Below are 27,961 nucleotides of genomic sequence, written 5' to 3'. Positions count from 1 at the left end.
AGCTGGAGACCCCATTTCTGACACAGAGGTGCTTCTGTGACCCTGCAGCCCAGCTGAAAGGAGAAGAACATGTCATACAAATCTTCAGGGTGTTTATTTTCAGGATAGAAATTCCTTTATATAAAAGAAGAGTTTAAAAATAGCACTACCCTGCTCTCAGAATTAAATACACATATATATATATACACACATAGATATTGATAGAAAGAATAATTACCATTTTGCTATGTGATTATAAAACCAAACAAGATTAATACCGATTTCCAAACTATCCTGCCAAACCAGGGCAAGGGGATCTAAGAATTCCTGCCACCCACCTTCCCATGGGAGCCCACCTGGGCACCATACTGGGAGCCAGCTGGGCATCAGGCATCCCCTGTGCTGCCTGCACCACCCAGCAGTCCTTGCCCCGCCACTTGGCAGCAGATGCTGAGACAACAGAAGCTCTCAGGGTGACACCACTGTAGGTTTTTTCTCTTGCAAAGCAGCCTGCCAGGGTCCAGAGGGACTGTGCCATCCCAGTCACTCTGGGGGACACCAGGTGTCAATGTCTGTCCAATGACCAGCCTGCCCACCTAGCTGTTCCCCCTCATCCCAGACCTGCCAAGGAACGACAACTGAACCCCTTTGCAGCAGGGGCTTTGTTCATGTTCCTTTTTGTGTGTTTTTAGTATTTTTGGTTTTTTAAATACAGTCCACGCTTCCCTGGGGATTTTGCAATACAAGAACAAACACTGATGCTGTACGATAACCTAGCAATAACAATGTCATGTAGCTACTGTACATCCATCCCTGTGCCCTGCCGAGCACTGCAGCCCTCTGCCAGGATCACTTCTTGTTGGCAATCTGCTTTTCCAAGTCTTCAAGTCTGGCTGTCATCTGAGCAAGTGAATGTGCTAAGGAAAAGCATGAGCCAGACAGTCTACTGGGCAAAGGGCTTTATCCCCTTAAAAGAGCCTTAAATTTTCCCCCCTCCCATTTATCTATCCCTCCCTCCCCCATGTGTGCCCTGTCCTCAGCTGTCCTGCACCCTGGCAAGCCCAGGCATCACCCCAAAGGATATTTTTCTCGGTCAGGCTCTGCAGGATGGCCACGGTGTTCGTCTGGAACTGCACCAGCGCCTCGCACTCGCACGGGCTGCGGATCTCCGTCTCCCCTTTGCCCTCCTCTGTGACAGGGGGGTTTGGCTGCAGTCAGACCACGGCCCCACAGTGCCCGGCTTTCCCTTGTTCCCAGACAAGTCCCTTGTCCCTGCAGCCACCCACCAGGGCTCAGGGCTCTCCACACCATTTTGCCCTCTTTTTTCAGCCTCTCCGCTCTCTGCCAGGCTGCCCTGCTGATCCAGCAAGCTCACTGCCAGGCATCCCACCAGGCATCCCACAGAGCTGTCACACGTGTGGTCACGGTGTGCCAAGGACTGCCAGTGCTGAGCTTCACTTTGCCTTCAAGCTGGGGTGGCAGGGGGCATGTTGACTCCATATCTGCAGCCCTGTGGCAGTCTCTGGGGACTGGGGGAGCCCCAGCCTGTCCCAGGGCGGGGAGACCCTCACAGTAACCCTGTAGCCAGCAGCAGCAGAAGCACAGGTCTGAACAAGGACACAGGCCACCTTCACAGAATCCCTCAAGGCAGGGTGCCACTCCCAACTTCTGCCCATGCAGTGGCACTGGGGTGGTCGCTCACATGAATAATTAACCCCCCCTGTTTTTTAATTAATTCCCCTGGCTTCGTCTTTTCCAAATCCCTCCCAGAGACCCCACAACAGCCTGGTGAGATCCTGAGACAGCCTAGGCTCACACCAGCCCATCTCAGCCTAGGGATACTTGATGCAGGGTGACAGACACACAAACCACCCCACTGGCTCTGTGGGGACAGGAGGGCTTGGGGTCAAGTCCCCGGGTGTGGCCAGGAGCACCCACCTGGGCAGATATTCAGGGAGAAGTTCTCCACAAGGTGGGTCATGGTGGTGAAGTCTGCTGAGTAGGAGAAATGCTGCTCCACTGGCTCAGAGGCAATCGCTCTCAGCTCCTCTTCCACAGCTTTTCCAACACCCACGGCAAACATGACAATCCCTGTGTGGCAAGGATAGATCCTGAGCACTGTGCTGGCCACCCTGCAGCAAGCAGCCTCAAGCCCAGAGGGAGCAAAGCCGAGGATGCAGGATTTTCTCTGGGCTTCCCAGATACACAGCAGGGATTTGGGAAGGACAGCCAGGAGCATGGCAGCACTGCAGTGGTGCAGGCTGCTGCGTGAAGGATGCTGCTCAGACGCTGTGGTCAAAGCAGAGCATGTCTGCCCTGGGATGCAGCTCCCCAAGGCTGGATACTGCAGTGTCTCCTGAGACAGCCACCCCAAGGAATCATCCCGGGATGCCCAAAGCACTGCAATTTGGGGCTCCCCAACCCCCCTGCACCTGATTCCTTTGCTCTCCTGGCCCATTCGGAGATGTCATCCTGGGAGCGTCCATCTGTGAACACCAGCCCGATTCTGGGGATGTTGTGGGAGAGAGGCCTGGCACCTTCCAGCTCAGAGAAGCTGTGCTCCACCATGTGCTTGAGGGCAAGGCCTGTCATGGTGCCTTTCTCCATGTACTCCACATCCATCACTGCCTTCTTGATCTCATCTGCACTGTGGTACTTGTTGAGGGGGAACTCGGTGCGGACGCGGCTGGAGTACTGCACCAATCCCACCCGTGTGCCGTGGGGGGACACCTCCAGCAGGTCCACGATGCGGTTCACAAACTGCTTCACCAGCTCAAAGTTCTGAGGCCGGACACTCTTGGAACCATCGATCACCATCACGAGGTCGACATGCCCAGCTCCACACTCTGTGGGCACAGGGGAAGGTGAGAGAGGACCAGCCTGGCCATGGGCACTGTCAGAGTGAAGGTGTCTGGGGCTGGGGCTGAGCTTTGGAGCTTCAGGACACTGTGGGAACATCCTGGACTTCAGCTGGGAAGGAGAGCAGACTGTGCCCAAGAGACTCAGCCCAAAAACCTCCACTGATATTCCAGCACCGCGTGAAAGTCTTTCCTAGGTTTCTCTTTTCCTGAACCCTTCCTCAAAGCTGTTGCATCTTCTGGGCCGTGTCTCTGAGGACACAAGCATTCATCCACACAGCAACCAGGGTGCTCCCTCAACCCCAGCCAGCTCTCCACCCTCTTCCAGCCTAGCTTCGAGTCCCAACTGGGGACAGAGCCTCCCAGCCCAGTTTCAGCAGAGCCCTCTCCAGGAGCACAGAGCCGAGACGAGGAGAATGTCAAGAGCTGTGTCCCGATACTCACTGCTGCATGTCTTGCCGTCAGCCTGGAGCTGCTGGCCCTCAGGGCACACGCAGTGGTAGGAGCCCTCCGTGCTCACGCACTTGAACTCACAGCCGTGATCCACCCCGTTGCAGAGGTCGGTGGCTGGAAGACAAGCCAAGGGCACGGGGTTATCCCCATTCAGGGTGGTCTGGGAACAGCCCTTCCCCTGGGGCTGGGCAGGACATAAAGGCACGTGTTATACACACAGCCTGTGCCGTGCAGCACGCCAGGACTTACCCCTGCAGGACTTGCTGTCGGGCTGGAGCGTGAAGCCGCTGCGGCAGCGGCAGTAGTGCCCATTGGGGATGCTCACACACTCGTGCTGGCAGCTGTGGTTTCCGAAGCTGCAGTAATCAATCACTGGCGAGAGAAGGAGAGTGATGGCAGAAAGGAAAAGACAAGAGGAGAGACAGAATGAGAAGCAAATGAAGAAGGGACAGGGAGGGAGACAGTCACTTACTAGTGCAGCTCCTCTTGTTCTGGCTGAGGTAGTAACCCGGCCGGCAGCGGCACGAGTACGACCCCCGCACGCTGACACAGTGGTGCTGACAGCCGTGCCTCCCGTCCGCACACGCATCGATGACTGCAGGGGAACAGGACACCCATCACCCTCCTGTCTCCCAGACTCGCTGGGGCAGTGGGGCAGGAATGATCCAGGGCTTCAAAGCAGCTCCCAGCACCATGAAACAAGGAAAGGTCCTGGTGTGGTGGTCAGACCAACTAACATGGCTTTGTGCTAAAATCCAGGGAAAAAACACTGCACATTTTGGTGCTGGGATGTGAATCCTCTGGTATTCACTGCCCAGACCCCCTCATCTGACAGACAGCTGGTTGTGCCCACATGAGTCCCAAGTGTCCCATCTCAGAGAGGTGGCCAGGATTTAGCAGTGCTGAATGTCTGCAGTCATTACAGACCCGGGAGGCAGTGGGCCCAGTGAACAGAGCACCCAGGCTGCTGCTGGCCTCCCTGGCCATGTTCCAGCTTCCCTCCATGGGACCCATAACTACAAGCTCCCTATGAAAGTTCAGATAATAAAAAGGGTTTTTACGGGAACAGGTCTTTCCATCCACGTTGAGCCTGTGGCCTGGGTTGCACTCGCAGTAGAAGGAGCCAGGGGTGCTGACGCAGCTGTGCTGGCAGCCGTGCTCCCGCTCCATGCACATGTCCACCCCTGCAAGACAGAAGGGGCATCAGAGTGGCCCAAAGGCACGCCAGGCACATGGGGACCCTGGCTCTGGCATATGCCCTGTCCCTGCAGCAGAAGCCAGTGTGACAACCCACACAGCCCCAGCCTTGCCAGGCCCAGTGCTCACCCACTGATTTCCAGTGCACAGACACGGACACTGTGCAGTGCCCTGTCCTGGCACCTCCTTGGGGAGGTTGCCTCCCTATCTACCCTGCTCCTGGCATGGGCAGCCATCCCAAACACCCCTCTGAAGGTCACCTTCTAGCCTGGATGAGGAGCAGACACCAGGATCCCCCTTGCCACTTCACATCAGCGGCTCTCACCCACCACAAAGCTTGTCCTGGAACTGCTTGGCGAACTGCTGGATGAGCTCGAAGGACTCCACCAGGAAGACGTGCTCCTCCAGCGGTGGGGAGGCCATGGCCCGCAGAGAGTTCATGTCTGCCCGCTGGATTCCCACGGCGTAGATCTCGATGCCAGCGTTCCGGGCCTGGGTGGCCACCTCAGTGACACGGTCCTGGGGCCGCCCGTCCGTCACGATGATGGCAATGCGGGGGATCCTCTTGTGCAGAGGGCGTGCACCCTCCTGCGTGGTGAAGGCCACGTTCATGGCGTACTGGATGGCCAGCCCCGTCATGGTCCCCTGGGCCAGTGGGATGATGCTGTTGATGGCTCTCTCCATGTCTGCCCGCATGAAGAAGGTCTTGAGGGAGAAGATATTCTGCACCTGGCTGGAGTACTGGATCACTCCCACCCGTGTGGCGTTGGGGCCCACATCCAGGTTGCTGATGATGTCCATCATGAAGCGCCGCATGGTCTCGAACTCGAAGGGGCGCACGCTGCGGGAGCTGTCGATAACAAACACGATGTCCAGGGGACCCGTCCGGCACTTCAGTGCTAAGGAGAAGGCCAAGAGAAGGCTCAGTCCTGTGGCTGTCCTCAAGGAGCAGAGACATCTCTGCCTGGTGGCTGGGGGGGGCTCATGAGGGATGGAGAGAGCAGGTTTGGGCAGCCCCCACAGACCAGCACCTTCCCACTGCCCAGTAAATCCACAGAAGGTGGTGGTAGAGTGGAAGCAGAGCCAACAGGCTGGGGAGACATACCCTGGCTGTGGGTTGTTGTGGTTGTGTTTTCTCAAGGGCAGAAAATGAGACAGTAAAAAGCAAAGCTAAGGGCACACACTTGGCAGAGATTGAGCCGAGGAGCCTCTCTTGGACATAAGGATGCTACTTCCAGTGCAAACTGGGAGAGTGTTTAGCAAGTGAAATGCCAATGAACATATTTTGCTTAGCCTGTGTGCACCCAAGCGTGGGAGAATTCGGCCCTAATTTTAAGGAAACACTTTGAGTCCTTTTGGGATGACACCAATCTCAACTGCTCTGAAGGTCTATGATACCTACCTGCTCCTTTCTCCGTTTGGTGCCTTCACTGTTTTTAAACTAGAATTGATTTAGATCCCTCTACCCTGGGAGGAGAGAGGCTGGTACCTCTGGGTTTGCTTTGTCCCCTGCACCTGGAAAGTCAAGCAAGGAGGAAGCCTCCCTTCACAGCTGTGCCTCCTGCCAAGGTCACAGTCCATGGGCAGGAGGGTGACAAGCCCTGAGCAGGGCTGTGTCGCAGCTGAGGAGGTGCCCAGAGCCAACAGCACCAGAGCCACCATGCTGGGGCCAGGCTCAAGCTCCCACCTTCTGGGGCAGCACTGGGAAGTTTGGGTCCCACTGCTGGGGGGATCCTCCATCGTCCTGGGGATGTCCCCAAAGAAGAGGCATCATGTCCCCCCACGTCACACAGCAAACTGTCCTCCAAGGGCTCCACTGCCCTGATGTTCTCACTTCTCTCCCCTCCAGGCACTCCCCACCAGCCAGAGCTCACCTGCATGTTTTGGTCTGGCTTCTAGTGTTGTCAGGAGAAGCAGGAGGAGAGGGGCAACAGGCAGGAGCTTCATCATGGCTCTGCAAGACCACAGAGTTCCAGTGCTGGCAGGATGTGCTGCAGGGAGAAGACAAGGTGCAGTCAGTGCTGAGGGTGGGCTGAGCCACAGGGCAACATTCACCTGTGGTGGGTGTCCCCAGGCAGCGCTAAAAACTCTAAGCAGCAGCAGCAGCTCTGACAGATCCATCCCCAAACTTCTCTGAACCCACATGGAATCATTCCTGTTCCAAGGACTGGCAGTCTCAGCACAGCTCAATTTCATTACAGTAGCAACACTCTGCCAAAGGGTCTGATTTTCTGCTCTGGGTGGAGCTGGCTGTTGGACAAGCCTTATTTTCACTTGCAAACCAGGCAGATGGGATGTTCAGCCAAATGCTTTTTCCCTGACTGTGTGGCTGTTCTCTGCAGCCAGTGGGGAGTGGGAAAGATGCACACAGGGATGCAGAGAACCAGCCCTCCTGATACTCCTGCATGGGAAGAGAAACCCCGAGATGAAACACCAGCACAGACAATACCTTGTCAGAAGTCTCTCAAAGTCACTGGCAAAGATAATTTTTCCAAGAAGTTCCTTTCTCTGCCTGTTTCCAAACTCCCTTGGGAGAGCAGAAGCCTCTGCAGGCAGAGGCTCTAAGGGTGCATGGGCAGGTGGGCTCACACCTCTTCCCCTGGGCAGGTGCCCAGGCACTGCCAGCCTGCTGCTCTCCTTCACATCACTTCGGGGTCCCCACCACTCTGCAGCTCTCCCTGTCCTGAAGGTTTTTCCAAGGGACGTTCTGCCCCTCAACAGCTTTTTCATGTCTTTAGGGTGGGATCATAGGGGGAAAAGGTATTTAAACTTGTTACCCAAAACCTCAGCTTGCCACTTCTCTCCCTCCTCATCCACCTCTGGGTTGCTTTGCCTAGTCTTGCCTTTCCTGGCTCCTGCAGGGACATGGATTTATTTAGTTTATTTTTATTCCAGCTCTGGTTGGAAACCCAAGGTGCTAGGGATGGAAATGCCACAGATAATGTGCCTCTCCCCAGGAGACATGCAGTGCCAGGACTGGGCACAGATACTGGAAGGGTGCTTTTACAAAAAAAAACCACACAAAAATTCATTTTATCAGTAGTTATCAGCCGATATTTATTTAGCCCCAGGAGGTCTCAGTTGTAATTCATCACCAGGGTTGCTGTTTAATTGCTCAGTGGTTACGTGCAGCCCTGAACACCACGTCTTTGATAGCAGGGACACTGATAATAGGTTTCACAGCTGCATCTTAAAGCTGTCTCGAGACTCAGTGTTCACACCTGGAAAAGTATATTAAAGAATTAGGAGGACAGAAAAGGGATACAAGAGGAAACTGGGATCCAGAATACCCGTCTCAAAGTGAGAGACGTGGCCTTTGCCTGGAGGTGAGCAGCCTACCAGCCCAGGACCAGCTGGGACACAGTGACTCCGCAGCAGTGCCAGGAGCTCCTGCAGAACCGTGCAGGGGAAGGGCCAGTGGGATCGCTCTGGCTGAGGAGATGAGCAGGGACAGCAGCCTGACAGGTCTTTTCCTGGAAGCCGTGGGCCTTCCAGAGGTGAGCTTTGCTTTGTGGCCAGGAGTGCTCAGACACCTGTGTCCCCTCACCACATGGCAAGCAGAGAGGCAAACAGTCCCTCCTCCCCCAGCTTCATTTCCCCATTCATTTAGCAGATTCTTTTTCCAGTGCTGCTTCTTTCCTGGGAGAAAGCACTCACTAACCACTAAATATTTTTGGGACAGCTATGCCACCTAGAACATTTCTGCAGCTCTGTGCTCTCCACACCTCCCTGCAGTGGCAGGCTGCTATGGAGTCTGTGTCTCACAGCATCCAGAGAGCTTCAAAGACAGCCCAGAGGGAGGAATGAGCTGTCAGGCCAGGAACCAAGAAGGAGAAAACCAGTTCACAACTGATCTATTTTTAACAGCATCTCAGCTTTGGATGAAGTCTTGGCTCTCTCCACGGCTGGAAGGGCTGATGCTGCCTGGACAGGGCAGGGCATGGCAGCTCAGCCATATATCCAGTGCTGGTCCTGGCAGCAGAGACCCAGCTGGGACAGTGTCCTGGTCCCTGATTCAATTTAACACCCAGTCCTGCCCCAGCAGCAAGGGGACAGGGAAGCAAAGATGATGGGACAGATGTCCCCCAGTATCTCTCCCACCACCCCACACTTGGCAACTTCCCTCTGCCCTCACTTCCCTGGGGCTGACTTGCATCCCTATGGAGGGACTCCTCGCACCCTGAGGGATCCCACGCCACCCTCTCCAAGCCCCTGCAGGAGTGGGAGGGAGATGGGTGGGAAGCGAGCGGCTGGCAGGCAGGTGCTGCAAGGCAAACACAGCGCCGGCTGCAATGCCAGAGACCTTGAGATAACACTGAGCTATAAAGGAAAAAAGGTCCAGGCAAGGTGAGTGCTGCTGCCTGGGCTGGCTCAGCCAAACCCTGCAGATGAGCTGAGAGAGACACTTGGACATTTCTGATCAGCGCAAGGGGAGAAACAGTTACTGCTTTCACTGCTGAAGGAGATGCTCAGTACATGGTGCAAGGAGGGTGACCAAGGGGAGAGCCACATGTAAGGACAGAAGGGTCACCTCCTCTTGACTCTCCTCGTGATCTCAGCCAAGGAGGACATGGAGATGGATCCCCAGAGACAAACAGGTAAGCCAGCACACCTTCCCTGGGCACCTCCACCAGCAGTGCTGCTCCCCAGGGCAATTGCATCCCTCCCTGCTCCACCACTTGTCTGTCTGCTCTCCCTGCCAAGTGCTGAGTCTCAGGAAAAACAGCCGCTTCAGGTTTCAGCATGGCCTCCTTGGCAGCTCTCTCCTGGCTACAGGTTAACAGAAATACTCTGAATATTCCCCTTCTGGTTCATCCAGATGGTGGCGTGTTGGACCTGGGCACATCCTCGCTTGGGCAAGGCCAAAGGACAGGGCCTGGCAGGGAGTAGGGTGAGGAATGCTGCCAGCTCCCTACCCTCCTTGCTATTACAGGGATGGGGCCTTTCTGTACTGAACTGTAGAGGGGATGAAGAAGATGGAGAAAGGAGGGGTGGAAGTGCGTTCACAGCCCAGGAAAAGCCCTGACCGTAGTGTCACAAGGAGGAAAGCAGGTTGTGGACCAAGGCTATGGAGCCATGCTGGCTCTAGACCCTGCAAGAAGCCAGGACAGGGGATCACCATGTGTTGCAAGGAGTGGGGAAGAGCTGGGAGCCTGTGAGCAAGCACCAGCCAAGCCACAGGGCTGCCCCTTGTAGCAGGGCTGTGCACAGGAGGAGGCACACTCAATGTGTCCAGGCACATGTGGCAGGGCACAGGGCACTGATGCCACATGTGCTACCATCTAATAGCCCCTATTTCTGTGCTGGAAGCCTTGGCCAATGGTAGAGCAGCCCTAGACATGATGTTGCTGAGATCACCCTCCTCACCTGCCTCTTCATGCAACCTCCTTGGCTCTGCAGAACTTTTCTTTGTGGAGACCCAACCAGGCACTTCTGGGAGGCTAAAATTCAACTCCATCAGTGTTACTTGATGAAAATGTCAAAAAAACCTGACCAAAATATGGCCAGGAGTCCCAACCCATAGTCCTTTTGCTTAGGACACCTGTGTTCTGCCAGGACAGCAGCAGAAAGACAGCAAGAGCATCCTCAAGCTGAAGGATGGGGAGAAAAATTGTGGTGTCCTCAGCAGGACAGCAAGTCATCATCCTTCAAGTCCATGCCTGAGAGAAAGGCTGCCCAAAAATGCACGTGGGACCAAGGGAGGAAGACTGATGTGGGTCTTGCCCCAGGGGACAATGAAGCAACCAGAGCTACCTGGAGAGATGCAGACAACTTACATCATTTTGGAGGCACCTCTCGATGCCAAACTTTGCTGTAGAAACATGAATGAATTGCTGGCACATTGTCCTTCTATTTGCAAAACCTGCAAGCAGTGTGAAAGGATGAGGCCCAGGCCAGCCCTGGAGCTGGATCCACCCTCTCCTGGAGGGTTGCCCAAGGGTTGGTTTCTCCCAGCATAATCCCCAGTCTCAAGGTGCTCTCTGCTTGCAGGTGCCCAGCTCTCAGTGCTACCCCTGCTGCTCATGAGCACTGAATCCACCCTCAGGACCATTTTACAGGCACCATTGACCTTACACTCAACCACAGCTCCAAAATCTCAGTGCTCATCCCCCACAGCAGCTGGGGGACAAGTGGCAAATCCCACCAGAGAGGACAGCAATGCAGTTTTCAGAGCAAGGAAGAGTCAGGGAGCACAAGCACATCAAGACCATGGAAATGGCATGAATTTCCAGCCCCAAAGTGGTTTTTTTTTTCCCCCCTCTTTAAGGACTGATGTGTCCTTGGTTTTTCCCAAACACATGTGGGAGAACCAGAGCAGACTCTTTCCAGGACATCACAGTGCTCTCCGGTTACCACTCTATGGCAGCTTTACTGGGCCAAGTGCCACCTGGAAGGACACGTTGGTTGAAAAACAAGGCTGCATTTCTCCAACAGCACATCAAGGCTCCAAACCCTACAGGAGCAAATCAGCAGGAGTGCTGTAACAGGAAAACCTTGCTGGATGCAGAAGGAACTTCTCTTTTGCTCTGCTTGCTCCCCACAAAAGCCTAGTCCCCATTTTATGGGACCCACTCCTGTATATTCACAGGGAGGGCAGGTCCTTTTGCAGGCTGTTTAGCTGATGTCTTTGACTCACAGCTCATGGACTCATACAAGTCCTGACAGGTTTATACTGTGACATGACATTTGAAGTCCCCTTGAGAGGGAAATGCTGGGTGTAGGAATGGACAGAGCATCCCCTTCTAGATGTTCTCCACAACAGCACATGGGGTCTTTCTCTGCCATCAGTCTACCTCTAAAAGACCTCCCAGTGCTCTGCCACTCACCTGGCAGGAAAGCCTCTTGCTCAGACAGCCCTGCACTGAAACAAGCTGTGTACCTGGGCTGCTTTGGCAACAGCTGCCACGAATAAAAGCCACATTCACTTGCAAATTAAAATGTTAAAGATCTAGCCAAGAGGAAAACATGTCTGCCAAATCCCCTTGTTCAACTAATCGTGTCAGAGATGGCTCCTGTTTCAGGAGTGCTGGTGCCATTTCTCTGTTCCTCTCTGTCCCACTCAAGACCTGTAGGCTACACTTGTCCCCTGAGCTGCACAACAGGCAAACTCAGCCCATCTCCTAACTGCTATTTTCAACAAAACTGGAGACATCTTGGAATACTCTGATTTTGGTGAAGAGTGATCAACAAGGGACAGATCCACCTTACTGACTCTCTTTAAAAAGCAAATGCTCTTCTGCAAACAGGTCCTTGGAGGACAGCTGAGCTGAGCCAAGAGACTTCAAGCTTTGGAGAGAAGGATGTCCTGGCCATCCAGAAGCTGACGCAGCAATCCACTGCCCAAGTTCTTGTTTTGGGAGGAAGGTGTTAGAGAGCATTTTTTTCCCCAGAAATATGCATGTTCAACCACAAAGGAAAAGAGTCATGGCCCAGATCAGCTAGTGGGCTGGTGCAGAATTTGTCAGCTGAGCTCCTGATGCAGCAGAGCTGGTATGAGATTGATAGTTGCTAGCAGGACATCTGTCTCCCAAATCTGCTAGGACCACTATCCCCAGCTGACCTCCAGGAAGTTTACATGGCACAGACAACCACAGAGACCGCCTGCTATTCCAGCCCCGCAATCATAGATTCATTGCCTGACCTCCTTCTCTAAATCTTTATATCATATTTCTCACTCTAGAGATGTGACTCAATGTGTTGGCATAAGAAAACACACCAGGAGAATATTGTTGTGCCTCTCCCCTTTATCCTACCCATCCTGCTATGTGTTTAATTGAAATAGCAGAAGGCGAGGACCGTTTGGCGGCTGCAGAAAGGCACGCGGGGACTTTTTGTCCCTCCTTAGAACAGAAAAGGAAGCTTTGTGTAGATACTTTTCACAGGGAGAACCTCAAAGGTAGCACAGGAAATGTCTCACACCTAACTTCACAGCTTCCATGTCCCTCTGGCAGCAGAAGAACTGGTGTCCTAGAACTGGGATGCCATCACCCCTTAGGAGATGCACCAGAGAAGGGCTTCACCAGCAACACAGTGGGCTGTGGCCTCCCTTCTGCCCATGCTGAAGAGCAGGTAACACTTTGGGGAAGCCATCCAAGTTCAGCTGCAGGTGTACGAGCTGTGAATTCCCAAAGGCAGAGTTTTTCCACTTGTGGACCCTGGCTAATTTTCCAGCCCAGAACAGACCCTCGTACAGCAGTTTATCTCTGCTGTCAACAGATCTGCTCCCACTGGTTCCTGCCAGGAGCCATGGACTCTTATGGGTCCACAGACTACACTCAAAGACTCCTGAACTTACACATTGGCAAAGTATAACGCAGCCCAGAGAGAGAAAAGCTGAAGTCTGGAGAGAAATGGAGGTACTGCCACCTCTCTGCAAGGGACAACAGCAGAGCCCTATGGATTTCCCTGATGGGCACCAGAGGGACCAGGCTAGGGATGGACTCGTATGCGCAACCAGGGGCTTGCAAGGCAAGAGGATCAGAGGTTTGCAGACAGGCAGGCAAAGACAGAATGTTGGTGGGGAAGATGGATTCAGACTCCAGTAAAGAAACACCAGGAAGGACAAGCTGTGTGAGAACCATGAAGGTTCGGACACAGGGTAAGACACAGCAGTCCAGAGCATCCCACATGGAAACACTGCCTTCTCTGTGAACCAGTCTCTGGAGTCTCCTGAGCACACACCTGTACCCTCTCCTGCTTTAACAGAGCTGATTTAAAACCTTTTATATTTAGCCAAGACAGGAGAGAACCAAAGCCTTCTAACAGCTAAAAACATGACTTGGCACCTAAAGGTACATCTGTGCTGTGAATACCTACAGAGGGGCAATGTTCACCAGCCCACAGCATGGGGTTGGTGAGCACTGAGTCGGGGGTCCCCATGCCCAGCAGATCAGTGGAACCCTTATGGCAGCTGCATGAGCTCCCAACGGAGCCCAAGTGCTCAATTTGCTACTGTTTGGAGGCCAAAGTGGAGAAAACATGATTCCTGAGAGGTAATGACAAGTGTCAGCAGCCACTCAGCCTTCTGGCTTGGCTGGAGGAGACATCTGGCATGAGAGGGCCCAACTGGTGCTGGGGGAGTAGCTGACTTTTATGAGTTTCTTTATAAGCACCACTCCATCTATTTTTTTTTTGCCGTGTTTTTTCTAGGTCCCATTTATTCAGTCACGGTAGGGCTTGTCTGTAAGTCCCATGTGTGTGTAGATACAAACACTACTGATCTCCCCTTCATGTTTCAGCTCTATTCATCAGGCATTTGTAAATGGCATTTTATGAGCGCTGAGTTTTTAACACGGCAGGCACGCTGCTCCAGAGCGAACAAAGAGGCCCCTATTGGAAACTTTAAAGATGTTTAAACAAAGACTTCTCTTGAAAACCTTTAACCCCTAATGCCACCCTCAAGGGAAACGCTATGTTATGAGCAATCAGAGCACAAACATCTTCTGTGACCACAGATTGCCTACAACAGGCTGCCTTGTTGGCCACGGCTCCTCTGTTTGCTACGGCTGCCAACCAGGGCAGCTCCTGAGCCCATCTTGTACTGAGCACATACGGTTTCTTTAATTCTTCAACAACAAATGAAAGTTACAACTTCCACAAAAATCAACAACAGCTTTTTCCCGTTGGATGCAGCAATACCCTGCCTGCTTCGATGAAAAGTGTTGTTTTACTGCAAACACCAAGATTTGTCGCATGGTTTCCAAATGGGAATTTGTATTTCAGATGAGGCTGAATTTATCCATATCCTGGTGGCAAATATCAGGGCCGAGATCTGAGAGGTTTCCCCATACACAGCTTTTTGCTGATATCAACAGCAATCTAATGAATTCCTGCAGAGATCGCAAGAATCTGCTTGTGGAATGCAGATTCTACTTTTTATTGAGAACCTGCACACTCTCTGCCTGGGATTAATTGCTCCTGTCCTTGAAAAAAGAAAAAAAATCTTTACTATCAAGAGATGCTACAGCAGGTCCCACAGGAAGGGGTCCCAAAGGGAGACCTTCATAATAACTTTGTGGATAATCTGGGTTTAAGTGAAGCAAAAATCCAGTGTGTTTAAGCAAAAGAGGTGTGTTTAAGCAAAAGAGGCAAAGCCCTGTGCCTCCTCTCAAAGTTGGGGCTCAGAACAGGCCCCTCTCATGGACGCTTGCTCCCCTCAGTCCCACTGCACACATGTGGTGGCTTCCATCGACATGGGACAGTCCTGTTTCCCTGCCAGCCTCCTCAGCCACACCGCTTCCCACTCTGCAGCCTGCCTCCTGAATGGATTCAGCAGGTCTCTGCACCACAGCAAAGACTGTCCCTGCAGAATGAGGGGCAAAACCCCAGCAGAGCACATAGCACCTCACTGTGTATCTGCTCAGCTCCGCTGGTCTCACACGAGTGCGTGTCCACACAAATGCAATGAGTGCAGAATAATCTGATTTTCCAAACAAGTTTTCCCGTGTAGTTGCTTGGAACAGAAGTGCATAAGCTAATTTTATCCCGTGAAACGGTTGGAATGATAAGCCGAAGGTGGGTGATTGCTTGTGCAAACGAGTATGCACAGACCCAATTTTCCAGTCGTGCAGAAACGGTGCATAACAAACTGAGGGTACACTTCTGAGCTTATCTTTCTGCAGGATCTCGATATCCTATTGCTCAGCATGCCTTGCCCAGGTGTACCAGACCTTATTATTCTCTGCTAAGAGATCCTTGGTTGTATAAGCAGGGACCTGCCCGGCAGGTAGGCAAAAGGTGAGCAGGGCAGGCAGGCTGAGCCATCCCCACAGCGCAGAAGAGTTCACATCCCTCGCACAGCACGGAGGGACGGAGCGGGTACCATGCCCCGACCGCCCCACCGAACACAGCCCGGCACCGCTGCGGGGACCAAGCCCTTGCGGCCGGGGCTCGGGAAGGCTCCAGCCCACAGATGGGGAGAAAAATCCTTTGGGGCAAAGGCTCTGCTCTTCCCCTCCTCCCGGCTTTGCTTTCTGCTCCTGACGCTCCCCTTCCTGCCAGCCCCGCTCCAAGAAAAAGCCCTCTCGGAGGCTGCCAATCTCCGCAGCAGCGCTCGGCGCTGCGCACAGCCCCGCCGCGCCGGGCTGGGATCGGGACCGGGACCGTCGGGACCGAACTCACCCGCAGCCTTCTCACCCTCCTCCTCTCCTCTCCCTTCCCGCAGGGGCGGCGGTGCCCGCGGAGCCCCTCACTCACCCGTGCCGGCCGCGGAGCCGCTCCCCGCCGCGCTGCTGGCTCAGGTACGCGCTGCGGGCGGTGCGGGCGGTGCGGGGCGCGGGCGGCAGCAGCGGCGGGAGGCGGCGGGGCCCCGCGGGCATTTAACGGGGCGGGGGAGCGGGGGGGCGGCGGGGCGGGCACGGCCCGGCCCCGGGGCAGCGCGGGGAGCGGGGGGGTTCGGCCGCCTGTGCCGGCGGGGGCGGCTCGGGGGCTCCCACCTGCCCCCGCCCCGCCGTGGTGCCCGTGCGGGTCCCCGCGGGAGCTGCGTGCAGGTGGAAGCGGCACCGAGGGGTGCGCGGCCCGGGACGGCCGGGAGCTCACAGGCGTGAGGGCCCTGCTGCTTTTAGTGTTTTATTTTCCTTTTCTCTTTATTTTGCTCTATTTTTCCTTTTTTACCCCTTTATTTCTCTTTATTTAATTTTAATTTTTTTCGTTATTTTACTATATTTTTCTTTTCTATCTTTCTATATTTTTTCTTTCTTTTATCTATCTTTTTTTTCTTCTTTTGCTTTTTTCTTTGTTTTATATTTTTATTTTTTTCTTCTTTCTTTTTTTTTTTTTTTTCTCTTTCTTAATTTTCTTTTCTTCTTCTCTTTTTTTTCCTTTCTTTCATTGTCTGTTCCTCTGGTGGGGGAGTACACCTGGGAGCCCCACAAACTCTAAAGTTCATGGGAAAAGAGTCTAAGCTTAATATCCATTTGACCTACAGTATCCTGAAAGTTTAGGAACGTCAGCAGGTAGTGGCTGCAGTGTGGGGAGGTGAGTTTGAATCAGAAAACTTCAGACCAGAGCTTGGAGGGCTTTAGAGCCTCAGGTTAAGCTTCCATCAAGAATGTCAACTGATGTGCATTGGAGATCATCAGCAGAGGCTTCTTAGAAACCCGGGAATAGACCTTCCCAGTCCTCCACCTCTTCCCAGCACTTGGATCAACCTGGTGGCAGGAACCACCTTTAGTGCTTCATAGGACTGTGTTGTGGCACTTTAAACAGCACTTCCCTTCCTCTTTGCACACAAGGAGCAGAGAAAAGAGACTCCAGGAAGTCACCCCCACTGTCTGAATTTTCTAGCAGATGTGCCAATACTGCTTTATCAAACGTGTGCATTTTGGGGGTGTTGGTGCTGCTGGGGTGCCTGCCCCAGCTGGGCCCCGCTCCCTGCAGAGCTCACTGCCGCAGGATTTTTGTGCTTCCCGCTCTCAGCCACTGTTTGCCCTTGGTGTGGTAGATAAATCCCCCAGGCCCAGAAAAGGCTGAATTTCACTTGTGTGTGCAGTGAGGAAAATACAGGATTTATAAATACCCATGCGTATACAAGGGCTGTGGGTTGGGTTGGTCTGGATTAAAGGAGGTATTGAAAAATGAGGGAAGCCAGAAACTGCAGGCTTCTCATTTCTGTGATTTCTAATGGCTTTTCCTTTTGCATAAACATTGCATTGACTCCATACCCAAGAGCACTGCAGGCGTTTTCTCCCCTGATCTGCACAAAAATATAACCCAGACCTCTAAAATGGATATTTTTTATTAGGATGTTTGGTTTCCCCAAACTGAGGGAGAACAATTGCCCTCTGTGGCAGCAAGTCCCCAGCAAGCTTCAGGGCAGCTGTGTCCTGAGAGAGGCAAATGGCAGCTCCTTTTTTTGGGGGGGAAAAGCAGCAAATTAAATCCCTGCACTTCAATTCAGTGCTGCCTGCACTTGGGGACACTGTTACTATGAGTTACAGTTCTTGTATAAAGAGGTGATGTGAAGACCCAGTTTCTCAACAATAGCTGCCAGGATTGTATTTTGGTCTGCAGAGTCGGGTACTTTCATTCCCAGGGGACCAAATATATCAGATCCCTTCCTCAGCAGACTGAGCTGGTGAAGCTCACTGAACTGAAAAGGAGCAGGGCAGAGGGTGGTTTGCTTCTCCCAGTGCTTGTAAAGTGCTTTTTCTGCTCCTGTGGTTGCCCAAGGGTGCGCACACAGAAGGTGATGTGAGGACCAGGATATGTCCCACACACAGGGAGCAGCGTTTCCCAGCTGGAGGTGGGACAAAGCACTGAGTGATGCCCCTAAACACTTGCTGCTGGGAAGGAGAGGGGTCATTTTCAGCTGCGGTGTTAAACATCAGTTCTCCTAAAATCAGCAATGGGACTGTGGGGTCCAACCCTACCACAGCCTCTCGGCGCCTGCCTGGGTTCTCTGTGTGCCCACATGAAACGGCCCTTTGCAAGGTGGTCCAGCTGTGTGTCTCCTGTGGAAAGCACACAAAGCACTCCTCCTTTTCTGCTTCATTTCCCATGGGAGAGGGCACAGCAACACGGCCAGGGCTTGCAAATCCCCCGAGGTGCCCTGGGTCTCTCCCACCTCAAGCACCAGGGCAGAGCCACCCTAGAGATGCACCACAAATGCACTCACACCCTCTCCTAAGGCACATCCTGACCTAAAGCAAAGGAAAAGCCTTGGTAAGTGATGCCAGGCTGAGCAGGGACGGGGAAAAGCTTACAGAAATCGGTGTAGGAGAAGGGTGATGCATCCCCCCTCGCTCCTCCCCTTCTTCTACATAATGCCCAACTGTGTGGAGAGCAGCCGAGCCCCGGCCAAGACCTCAGCCTCTGAAAAGGCAGCTTTTAGCGAGAGCTGTGAGGGCCCAGCCCGTGTGGTGCTGCTAACATGACACTGAACTAACACTGCACTACAACCAAAGCATTTTAATAATTTAATATAATAAATGTCAGAAGGAGTGAATAATTCTCTGTAACCCTGAGGAGGCTGTAGGTGCCAGAAGGAGCCAAGTGGGTATATTGAGCTGCTTTAGCAATAGCCCTTTGACTCTCTGAAGATAAATTTAAACCAGATGATGGATGCTGGGTGGTCGCCTCTGTGGGCAGAATGGCAAGCACTGTTCAGAAGTGCGTCACTGACACAATTTAGCCCCAAAATTTGGAAGGCAAGGGCTGCAGAGAATGGACAAAGAAAAGAAACCAAGTTTCTAGGTAGTTGTTCCTCCAGCTGGACATCAAACCTGAAGAGCTACAGTCTGTTTACTTGCCTTTGGCATGCACAGTCCCACTTCAAGCAGTAAGTAGCATGTGGGTAATTGTTCCAGAAGGCTCTTTAATAAGCTCCAGGCAGTAACCCACGTGCCTTTGGAATTACGTATGGATGGCAGGGAGCAGTGATACCTGCACAAGCCTGGCCCTGCCCTGAGCCAGTGCTGCAGGAGGCTCTGCAGAGCAAGCATTGCTGCTGCCCACGCTGCCAGCACACATCTTAATCCACAGGTCTTGGCAGTTTGCTCCTGAACACTCCCTGCCACTGCCTGGCCTCAGTACCAGGCTGTTCCATTCTTTGCCAAGGGGATAATGGAAGAGGAACCCCACAGGGAGACCCCAAGCTGTATGGGTGGGCACTGGTGACTGCATTGGTGACACTAACAGGGATGGAGCATGTGACTCTGCAGCTGAGACACAAGGACCCAAAGCTATACTCCTAATTTTACACAGCACACTGAATGATGAGACTCACCAGGAAAAAATTCACACACCCAGCCTGGTTCTTCCCTGCTGTGTGCCCGTTGTCTCTGACAAACTGAGGCTGAAATGCTACTGAATGGAGCCAGCAAGGTTCAGTACTCATTTAACACTGTGTTGCATTAGTGTAAAAGAGTATCCAGGGTCAGGCCAATTTCCTTGATGCATTTCCACATTTATCCCAGTCATAATCTGTTGTTCTGGAAAAAAAAAAACAAACAAACAAACCAAGCCCAAAACCAACCAACCAACCAACCAAAAAAAGAATAACCCAAAACCAACCCAAAGTTTTGCTGAGAGATTCCCAAATAGTGCTTTTGTATGAAGGGAAAAATAGCAAAGGCGGATCAAAGCTGAAATCACACCATTGCTTGGCAGCAGAGGAGTGAAACAGCTGCAGATTGCCATTATGGAAAAAGATTAAATAACTTGCTTATGGCATCTCTTTGGTTGTGCAAAAATATAAACTATTCATTGGCTAGAAAGGCTGGAGTGCAGCTTTTCAGCAAGACTGAGTAACTCACCCTGGAGTGGACACTGGTGGGATACTGGTTGATAAAGCTCTGCTTGAGTGGGCTGGGGCAGCAGTCTCCCAGCACCACGATGGAGGGTTGGAGGGGACAGGTACAGCCTTGGCAAAAGAGCTCGTCCTGCCTTGCTGTGAGTGCTGTGGGGTGAGCCAGGGCTGAGTCCAGAGCCCTGTGCTGGCAGCAGCACTGGGGCTGCCACAAGAGCAAAGCTTGGTGGCAGCCTGTGCTCTGCAGTCAGGAATGGCCATAAAACATTCATTTTCCAGGCACAGAGTAGCAGTTAATGCTGTGGGTGACACTGACACTGACCCTGGCTGTAAATCTGATTCTGGCAGAGCTCTGTTGATTTATGTTTACTAGTGATCCAGCTACCACATCTAGGATAAAGAATTGGGAACAAGGAGGGCAGGAGATTGTATCGCCCATCTAGCAACCAAACAGAGCACATCTGTGCAGTGCACAGTGTCAGGGCCCCGTGGCACTGCTCAGAGAAGACACTGGGTAAATATTTGCTTGTATGGGACAAGTGTTTTTCTTCCACATACAACAGGAGAGCATCAGCTCCATCCAAAGGTGGGAAAGCTGGAACTGAAGTGATATGTGTTAAAAGTGAATTGCAACATGGGTGCTAAAAGCTGTAAGGGGCACAGCCTTTTTAAAATATGTGTTGCACTGGGAAGAACAGAGTTGGCAGGTGAGCTCTTCTAAAAGGCTGCTTGGGATGACTGCTTGCAGCTTCTCTCCCTGGGAGCTTACTCTGGCCTCTGAGCCCAGAGGAGCTCACCACGAGGACGCTGCCTTGGGGTGATGGCAGGACCAGACTTACCTCTCTTGACACATCTGACTCTTTATGCCCTCAATTTTTCTCCATTTCTAGCCGAGAGACTGTTTAATGGGAATGCTTCCCTGCACACCTCTTGCAAGTTCCTCCGTGGGTGGCCATGGCTGATGCCCCTTCACCTCTGAGTCATCCCCCAGTGCTTCCCACAGCCCTCAGATGCTCTCTCACAGTTACTCTGCCATGTGTTTTCCACTGTGGCTGGGGCTTCACAGCCTTCTCTGGCCACCGCTTTGTCTCTGATAGGAGAGTCATCATCAGCCAGGCTGGCTCCCCTTGGTAGGAGCAATGTTCCCAGTGGCCACATTGACTGATGTGCCAAGGAGAGACTCTTGCACAGGCGTCTCCTCTTCCTCCTCCTCTGGTTTCATCTTATCCAGTCAAATATCCCAAACTCATGGAATGTTCCTGTCCCACATTCAGGGGGTTTAGGGGCTTTCAGCAGGGCAGGAGCTGGTGTTGTTCAATGAGTGGTCTCACCTCCTCTGAAGGCAAGCCAGCACCACAGAAGGTGTCCACAGCTGACATCCCAGAGCTCTCCCCCCTTGCACCCCCAGTCCTTGCACACGTGTCCCAGGTGGCAGAGCAGGCCATTTCAGATCTACCTCATCTCTCTCCAGCTGGTTAACACCCAACCTACCGAGTTAGCAGACTTAGATGCCAGGTGCTTGGGAACTCCTTCTAGTTAATAGAGCAGAAACAATCAGCAGAACCACCTACGTCTTACGTCTCAGAGAAAAATGCAGCTATTTCCACCCAACATCCCTTTCAGAAGTCAATGAGTGGCTCCATCTCGCATGACAGCTCCCCAGCTGCACTCACAGCTCAGCAGCATCACTTCCCAACTCACCCAAAACCCATACAGCACTGAGCACCTTAGGTGGGAAAACAAATTAATAATCAGTTAGAGCATTGCCATCATTGCACAGGGCTGGAAGTCTTAGAAATGCCCTGTGTGTGTTTGGTGGCAAACTGAAGAAGCAGTTATTCCATTATCCAAACTTCATATTTTTCAATGCCAGCGCCATTCTTAGAGCAGCTGAGCTCCAGTGCTTTCTGATGGGAAAGCCTTTTCACCTTCCCCACCCCATCAGGCTGCACACGGAGGGAGCTCCTTGCTCCCTGCAGGGCTGGGCAGGAGCTGGCTCTGGTGCCACAGTGCCAAGGAATTTCTGTCTTGTAGATCCAACCCATACCAAGCCAGCCTGCTCCGGGACAGCGTGCGGAGGTACCTGCAGCTGCCAGCAGACCAGACCGTGCTGATCCTACACGCCAAAGTGGCACAGAAGTCCTACGGCAACGAGAAAAGGTGGGAGATTGTTCCAGCTTCTCTGATAGCCACTTCTAAACCCAGCTACCTAAAACTCGATTCCAGCCTTGCTGGATTTCACTGCTCTAAGCTGGTGAAGCAAATTATTTGACATATCCCCTCCACATTCACTGACGACATCTTTGCATCCAAAGCCATCATTTAGTCTCCATGGACTGAATAACATGAGAAAGGCATTAGCTCCAACCTGCATCCATCCCAGTTAGACATTCCCAGTGGTTAGATCCTTTCCATGAAGCAGTAAAGAAAGACAAAGTAAAAGAAGTCAAGATTCTTTTCAAATCTCACCCCCCAAGAAGGAAAGACTAGCGTTTGAACTGCCCTGTAACTCTTGTCTTAAAATCTGCATGGCCACAGCAGGGACTGAGGCATTTCCATCAATGCCAGTGGTCTCCAAAAAGCTGCTATTTTTGAAAATCCTTCCCACACTGCAAAAACACCTTGAGGTTCTGGCTTGAATGTCCAAAATTGCCACTCCTGGGCAGTGACGTCAGACTGCGGCACTGCAATGTAATTAATCCTCCATTAATCCTTGTGATATAAATACTCCTCCCTTATTACTGAGTATGGAATAGCTATGAGGCAACGAGCTCAGCCTCCAAGGCGTAACCACCCAGACCCCAGCGACCCCAGGAGACAGCTCTGGGATGGGCTGGCTGTGCCTACAAAGTCCTCACCACATCCAGTCTCCTGCCAGGGGCTGCTGGTCCACAGATAAAAATGTTATTTCAGGACTGAATCTTCCAGCCAGGAGGGAGCCCTCTCATCACAGCCTCTTTCCTCTGCTTCTGACCCCATGCAAAGGATGAGTGTGAAAATCAGATGGCAGGTCTGGAAAGGGAGAGAAAACCTGCATAGAGCTCCCAGGTTAAAGGTGCTGGTGCCATTTTCCTTCACAGTGGGAGTCAGGGGCCTGTACAGTGGATGAGTTGTTTAAATAAACCTGTACCCAGGACTTTGGAGCTCCAAAATATCCAAGCCCCTGCACTGGTGTTTTCTCTGCTAGTGCTTTACCCAGTATCAATAGAGGATGAATTTACACCATTCACACAAGTGCAAAGACAGTGGAAACCCAAATAAAACACAGGAAAATGGGTTTCCAAACTCCTGGCTATAGATTTATTTGCACTGGGCTCCAAAACTGATTGTGAATGCAAACTCTGTTCCCAGCCTGCTGAAACTCCCACGTGGCAGTCAGGCAGAGGCCGGGGTCTGATCCCTCCCTGTGTTTGGGGGGTTTGGAGGTACGGGTGCCAGGGTCCCTGTCCTCCCATCCCAGGGCCATCTTGTCACCGGTGGGATCATGGCCACCAGCGGCACCACCAGATGTGACAGCTGTTGAGGCTGGAGCCAGGCACTGGAGGCAGTGCAGGGCAGAGGGTCCCCAGCCCCTCGCTGAGCTCCACGTGCCTCCCGGGGTGCAGGGTTGCTCCCAGTGCTGGTGAACCCCAGTGAAGGTCTCTGCTCTCAGCACAGCCATCCTGCCACTCCAGAGCACCTTTTCAGGGTGCTGAAAGGCAGTGAGAAAATGCCCTCTTGTCTCTGCAGGTTTTTCTGCCCCCCACCCTGTGTTTACCTGAGCGGGCCAGGATGGAAGTTAAAGCAGGAGCAGATAAAAGGTGAGCACTGGGCAGCATCCCTGGACCTCTCCTCCCTCCCTTCCTGCACCATGGAGAGCTGCCCTCTGCCTCTGCAAAGGGGAGAGTGACTCCATTTATGTTGGTTTTGGTCCCCCAAACTCCTTTCCTGCTCAAGCCAGAGCCCTCTGAAATCCAGACCCAGGGAGGGCTGGAGCCTGGCCATGGTCTACGCCTGGAGAAGCTGAGCCTTTGTGGGGGCTGGAGGGTGCTTCTCCTTGTCTCTTCCAGCCAGGGACCTGGGGGAGGCTGGATTTCGGGTGTGTGGGTACATGGGGCTGGACAGCATGAGCAGCAGCCTGATGGAGACCCAGAAGCTCAACTTTGAGGAGCAGCCAGATGCAAAGGTAAAGCCTGTGGCTCTCTGGGGCTATGGGGATCCCCCTCATGCAGGGGCTGGGCTGTCACCAGCATCACCCCACACCCTGGGATGTCACACCTTCCCCATCCTCGGGATGTTACAGTTCTTTCCCCCTAGCCATAACTCCCCACTCCCACTCTGCCAGCCTGTTGTGGCATGTGCAGCAGTCCAGGCAGCCCAAAGATCCCTGTCTTTCTCTGGCACCATCTTTTCAGGTCAACAGCCCTGTGGCTGCCAAAATCTGCATAGCTCCCTCAGCTCTGGTTCCTTCTCCTGATGAGCAGCACTGCTGCTTGTCACAAAATGAAAGCCTGGTCCTTCATTTGCAGATAAACAGTTTTAAAAAAAAGCTCTAGTTGATCCCAAAGTTCAAAAGCTTCAGCAGAGCTCTGGCATCTTTTGATTGGAGGGGAAAAAAAGGAGAAAAAGCATTATCTGGGGTCCCTGAAGAGCACGGGGTCTGAGCCAGGCCAGGAACTTCACAAAAAGAGCCTTTGTCCACAGTGCTTGCCTTGCTGCTACGGCACAGCATATCGGCCAGGATGGGGGAAACCATAAACCCAGGGCGATTTCTCGTGTTATGTGGGATAAATCACACATGAACATTCATTTCCATAAGGAATACTCTGCCCCCAGTGTAAATAAAGCCTCTGCCGATCCCCAGCTCTTCGTTCCACCTGTAATAACATCTCTGGTCGTTTCTCCCTTTAAATGAACCCAGGGCTCATTGAAAGGGCACTATTATGTCCTCATGGGGCAGTGAGGAGGGTGAGGATGGCTGGTGGGGCTGGGCTGGAGCTGCTGGCAGCCCCTCTGTGCCCTTGGCAGGGGTTCAGCTGTGCCAAGGCCCTGTACATCTCGGACACGGACAAGCGCAAGCATTTCCGCCTGGTCCTGAGGCTCTTCTTCAGCAACGGGCAGGAGATCGGCACCTTCCACAGCAAACTCATCAAGGTCATCTCCAAGCCCTCGCAGAAGAAGCAGTCGCTGAAGAACACGGACCGTGCGTACAGAAATGGCTCTGTGGGGAGGAAAGTGGGTGCCAGCCCAGGATGGGATGTTCTCTGCTCACGGCTTGGCTCTGGGGAGGTCCAGGCTGGATCCAAAGCCCATGGGAACTCTCAAAAGAGGATGTGTCTGGACATAATGATGTCTCATTTCCAAATGTTCACTCATCACGAGGTGTAATGCCCTGAGGCCAGTGTGCTCCCCATACCGTGGGCCTCACCTGCGCTCACACAGAGAGGAGGGTGCTGGCTGCTTCCAGGCTGGGTACCCCAGGAATCAGGGCTTGTCCTCCCTGGGCCTGACAGAGCCACCATTCAGTCCTGGCAAGCACTAACCCAGCCACCTCTCCCCACAGTCTGCATCTCCTCGGGCTCCAAAGTGTCCCTCTTCAACCGCCTGCGCTCCCAGACCGTCAGCACCCGGTACCTGTCTGTGGAGGGGGGAGCTTTCATCGCCAGCGCCAGGCAGTGGGCAGCCTTCACCCTCCACCTGGGTAAGGACCCTCGGGGCACACTGACGCCACCATGCCCAGGGCAGCCTGCCTGCAGCCCTGGCTCTCCCGTCCTGCAAAGCCAGTTCTGGGGAGCAAAAGGGGTGGGAATTAGCCTGGGTGTGCAGGAATCTGGCTCAGTCTCACCTCTGCCCGGCGTTCCTGGTGTGTCTCTGGACGTTTCCCACTGGCTTTGAGGGCACAGGGGCTGTGACCAGGGCAGCAAGAGCTGTACTGGTCTGGAGGTTCACAAATCCAAGCAAGTGACTTGCCTGGAAGAGGCCAGAGCCCAACAGCATTCTGCCCACACTGCTTCCAGCGGTGTCCCTGCAAGGTACTGCATCCCCGTCCTGCTCTCCCGTGCTGGGCTCCCAGGGAATGGTGGTCTCTCCAAACAGCGAGCCTGTGCAGAGCAGAGAAAGCAGTAAGAGAGCAGCGGGAGCACGGCCAGACCTGTGCCTGGCAAGGTTAACCTGCTCCCCGGCTGCTCGGGGCGGTGACTCTGCCTCTCTCCTTCCCGGCCAGCCGACGAGCGCTGCGCCCGGAGCGAATTCCCCCTGCGGGAAGGGTACATCCGCTACGGCTCCGTGGTCCAGCTGGTCTGCACAGCCACCGGCGTCACCCTGCCGCCCCTGGTAAGCTCCATCCCTGCCTGTCAGGAACACGGAGCTGGCGGCTCCACGGCTCTGAGCGGCGGTGCCATCCCGGGGATGCTGCCGCCCGCAGATCATCCGGAAGGTGATGAAGCAGTATGCCATGCTGGACGTGGACGAGCCCATCTCCCAGCTCCACAAGTGTGCCTTCCAGTTCCAAGGCAGTGACCGCATGTACCTGTGTCTCTCCACGGAGAAAGTGATCCAGTTCCAGGTATGGCAGTGCAGGAGCAGGTGAGGACCCCCAGGGTGTTCCCTTATCACCTCTCCAAGCTCCTCTGTGTTGCTTGTGCCTGAGGAACATATCACCAGGAGGGGTCTTGCATCCAAACTAAGGCCAGAATCATGGCAAAGCTTTGGTGGGGACATTGAAACTGAGGTCTTTGAAAAGGAATCATTATCCCCATTTCCCAGTGAGCAAAGCAGTCACCTGCTGGAACCAAGACGCTGAGGGCAGAGCCAGGCATCCCAGCCCCATTCCCCACCATCTCCACTGCAGTGTGTCTGGAGCTCTGGCACTCCCCACAGGCATCTCCCTGCCCGAAGGAAGCCAACCGGGAGCTCCTGAACGACGGCTCATGCTGGACCATCATCAGCACGGAGACGGTGGAATACACCTTCAGCGAGAGCCTGGCCTGCGTCCGCGAGCCCGTCAGCCCCGTGCCGCTCATCGCTGCCCTGCAGGTAGGCACAGCCACGGGCTGCTCTGTCACCTGCCTGCCTCCTGCTCCTGAGCCCCTGCACCCTGTGGCATCTCCCAGGTTTGGGGTGCTGTGGGAATGGGATGCACAGGCAGAGTGTCCCGTGGGAGAAGGAGTGTGGCTCACCCCACCACATAACACTGCCACACGCTCTGCCCGCCACAGCTCACGGGAGGCGGGGACGTGGCCATGCTGGAGGTGCAGGGGGAGTATTTCCATGCACACCTCAAGGTCTGGTTTGGAGATGTGGAAGCAGAGACGATGTACAGGTAACACGGATAAGGGAGCCGGGCAGCAGGCAGGGAACAGCAGCCAGGTGTGGGCTATGCTGGGCAGATCTGGGAAGGATGTGGCTGCAGACCTTGGGGACAAGGACACTTGCACTGCCCCTCCTGCAGGACCAAGCACAGGCATTGCAAGCAGAGGCAGGGATGAGTCTGGTGCTCTCTGCCCTGGCTGCTGTCTGGGGATAGCCATGCGTGGGGGACAACAGGGATTTTGGGGAGCTGCAAACAACCAAGCAACCCTGGCAGAGAGGAATGAAAGACGGGGGAGGAGAGAGGAAACTGGCTGGAGGCTTCACACTGAGCTCCAGGATGGAGGAGAAGTGCCATCACTCACTGCTGGCTGCTGCTGCATAGGACCCTCCTCGGTTAATGCACATTTTCCTCTCCTGCACTGTTGCCAGGAGCCCCAAGTCCCTTGTGTGTGTTGTTCCTGATGTCTCTGCCTTCGGCAGTGACTGGAGGTGGCTGCGATATCCCATCACGGTCCCGCTCCTGCTCATCAGGGATGATGGCCTCATCTACTCCAGCTCGTTCACATTTACCTACACCCCGGAGCAGAGCTGCATCCCAGGGCAGCAGGTCCTCTCAGATATTCCCCAGGACTCAGACAAATTACTCGACAGCATCCATCAGGAGTTTACGAGGACCAACTTCCACCTCTTCATGCAGACCTAGCAGCTGGGTGGACAGAGGCTTGGCCTCGCCGCTGGCCCAGAGAAGGGGAACAGCCTCAAGCCCTGCTGGGGGGGGCTCATTCAGGGCTTGGGGTGGCCCTGCCAAAGGGTTCTCCCCACTCATGGAACACCCACCATGTTCCTGTGATTTACTGATTTATCCCTTTCTCAAGGCAGCATCTTACACTGCTGAGATCTCACATGAGAGCATCAATAAATCAGGCTTGAAGGACTA

General features: G+C 53.6%; 2 protein-coding genes across 2 annotated transcripts; one reads left to right on the top strand and one right to left on the bottom strand.

Moving 5' to 3' along the window:
- Positions 1–72: 72 nt before the first annotated feature.
- On the bottom strand, positions 73–15,767 carry MATN4 (matrilin 4). Its single transcript, XM_032127229.1, has 11 exons — positions 15,684–15,767; positions 6,362–6,478; positions 4,817–5,386; positions 4,352–4,474; positions 3,763–3,885; positions 3,540–3,662; positions 3,282–3,404; positions 2,412–2,825; positions 1,918–2,070; positions 1,064–1,168; positions 73–887 (listed from the first exon to the last, which is right to left on the bottom strand). The coding sequence occupies exons 2-11, from the start codon at positions 6,435–6,437 to the stop codon at positions 829–831; spliced, it is 1,869 nt and encodes a 622-aa protein (XP_031983120.1). The 5' UTR covers positions 6,438–6,478; positions 15,684–15,767; the 3' UTR covers positions 73–828.
- RBPJL (recombination signal binding protein for immunoglobulin kappa J region like) lies at positions 8,834–27,961 on the top strand. Its single transcript, XM_032127230.1, has 12 exons — positions 8,834–9,085; positions 15,652–15,727; positions 21,769–21,894; positions 23,464–23,534; positions 23,784–23,899; positions 24,742–24,916; positions 25,277–25,414; positions 25,937–26,046; positions 26,138–26,278; positions 26,593–26,748; positions 26,931–27,034; positions 27,454–27,961. Exons 1-12 carry the CDS (start codon positions 9,058–9,060, stop codon positions 27,725–27,727), a joined length of 1,515 nt encoding a protein of 504 aa, XP_031983121.1. The 5' UTR covers positions 8,834–9,057; the 3' UTR covers positions 27,728–27,961.

The sequence above is a fragment of the Corvus moneduloides genome, chromosome 17 (assembly GCF_009650955.1).
Source record: "Corvus moneduloides isolate bCorMon1 chromosome 17, bCorMon1.pri, whole genome shotgun sequence".
Classification (NCBI taxonomy): domain Eukaryota; kingdom Metazoa; phylum Chordata; class Aves; order Passeriformes; family Corvidae; genus Corvus; species Corvus moneduloides.
Note: the sequence above shows the minus strand (reverse complement) of the source record. Positions and strands in the feature narration are given on the sequence as shown.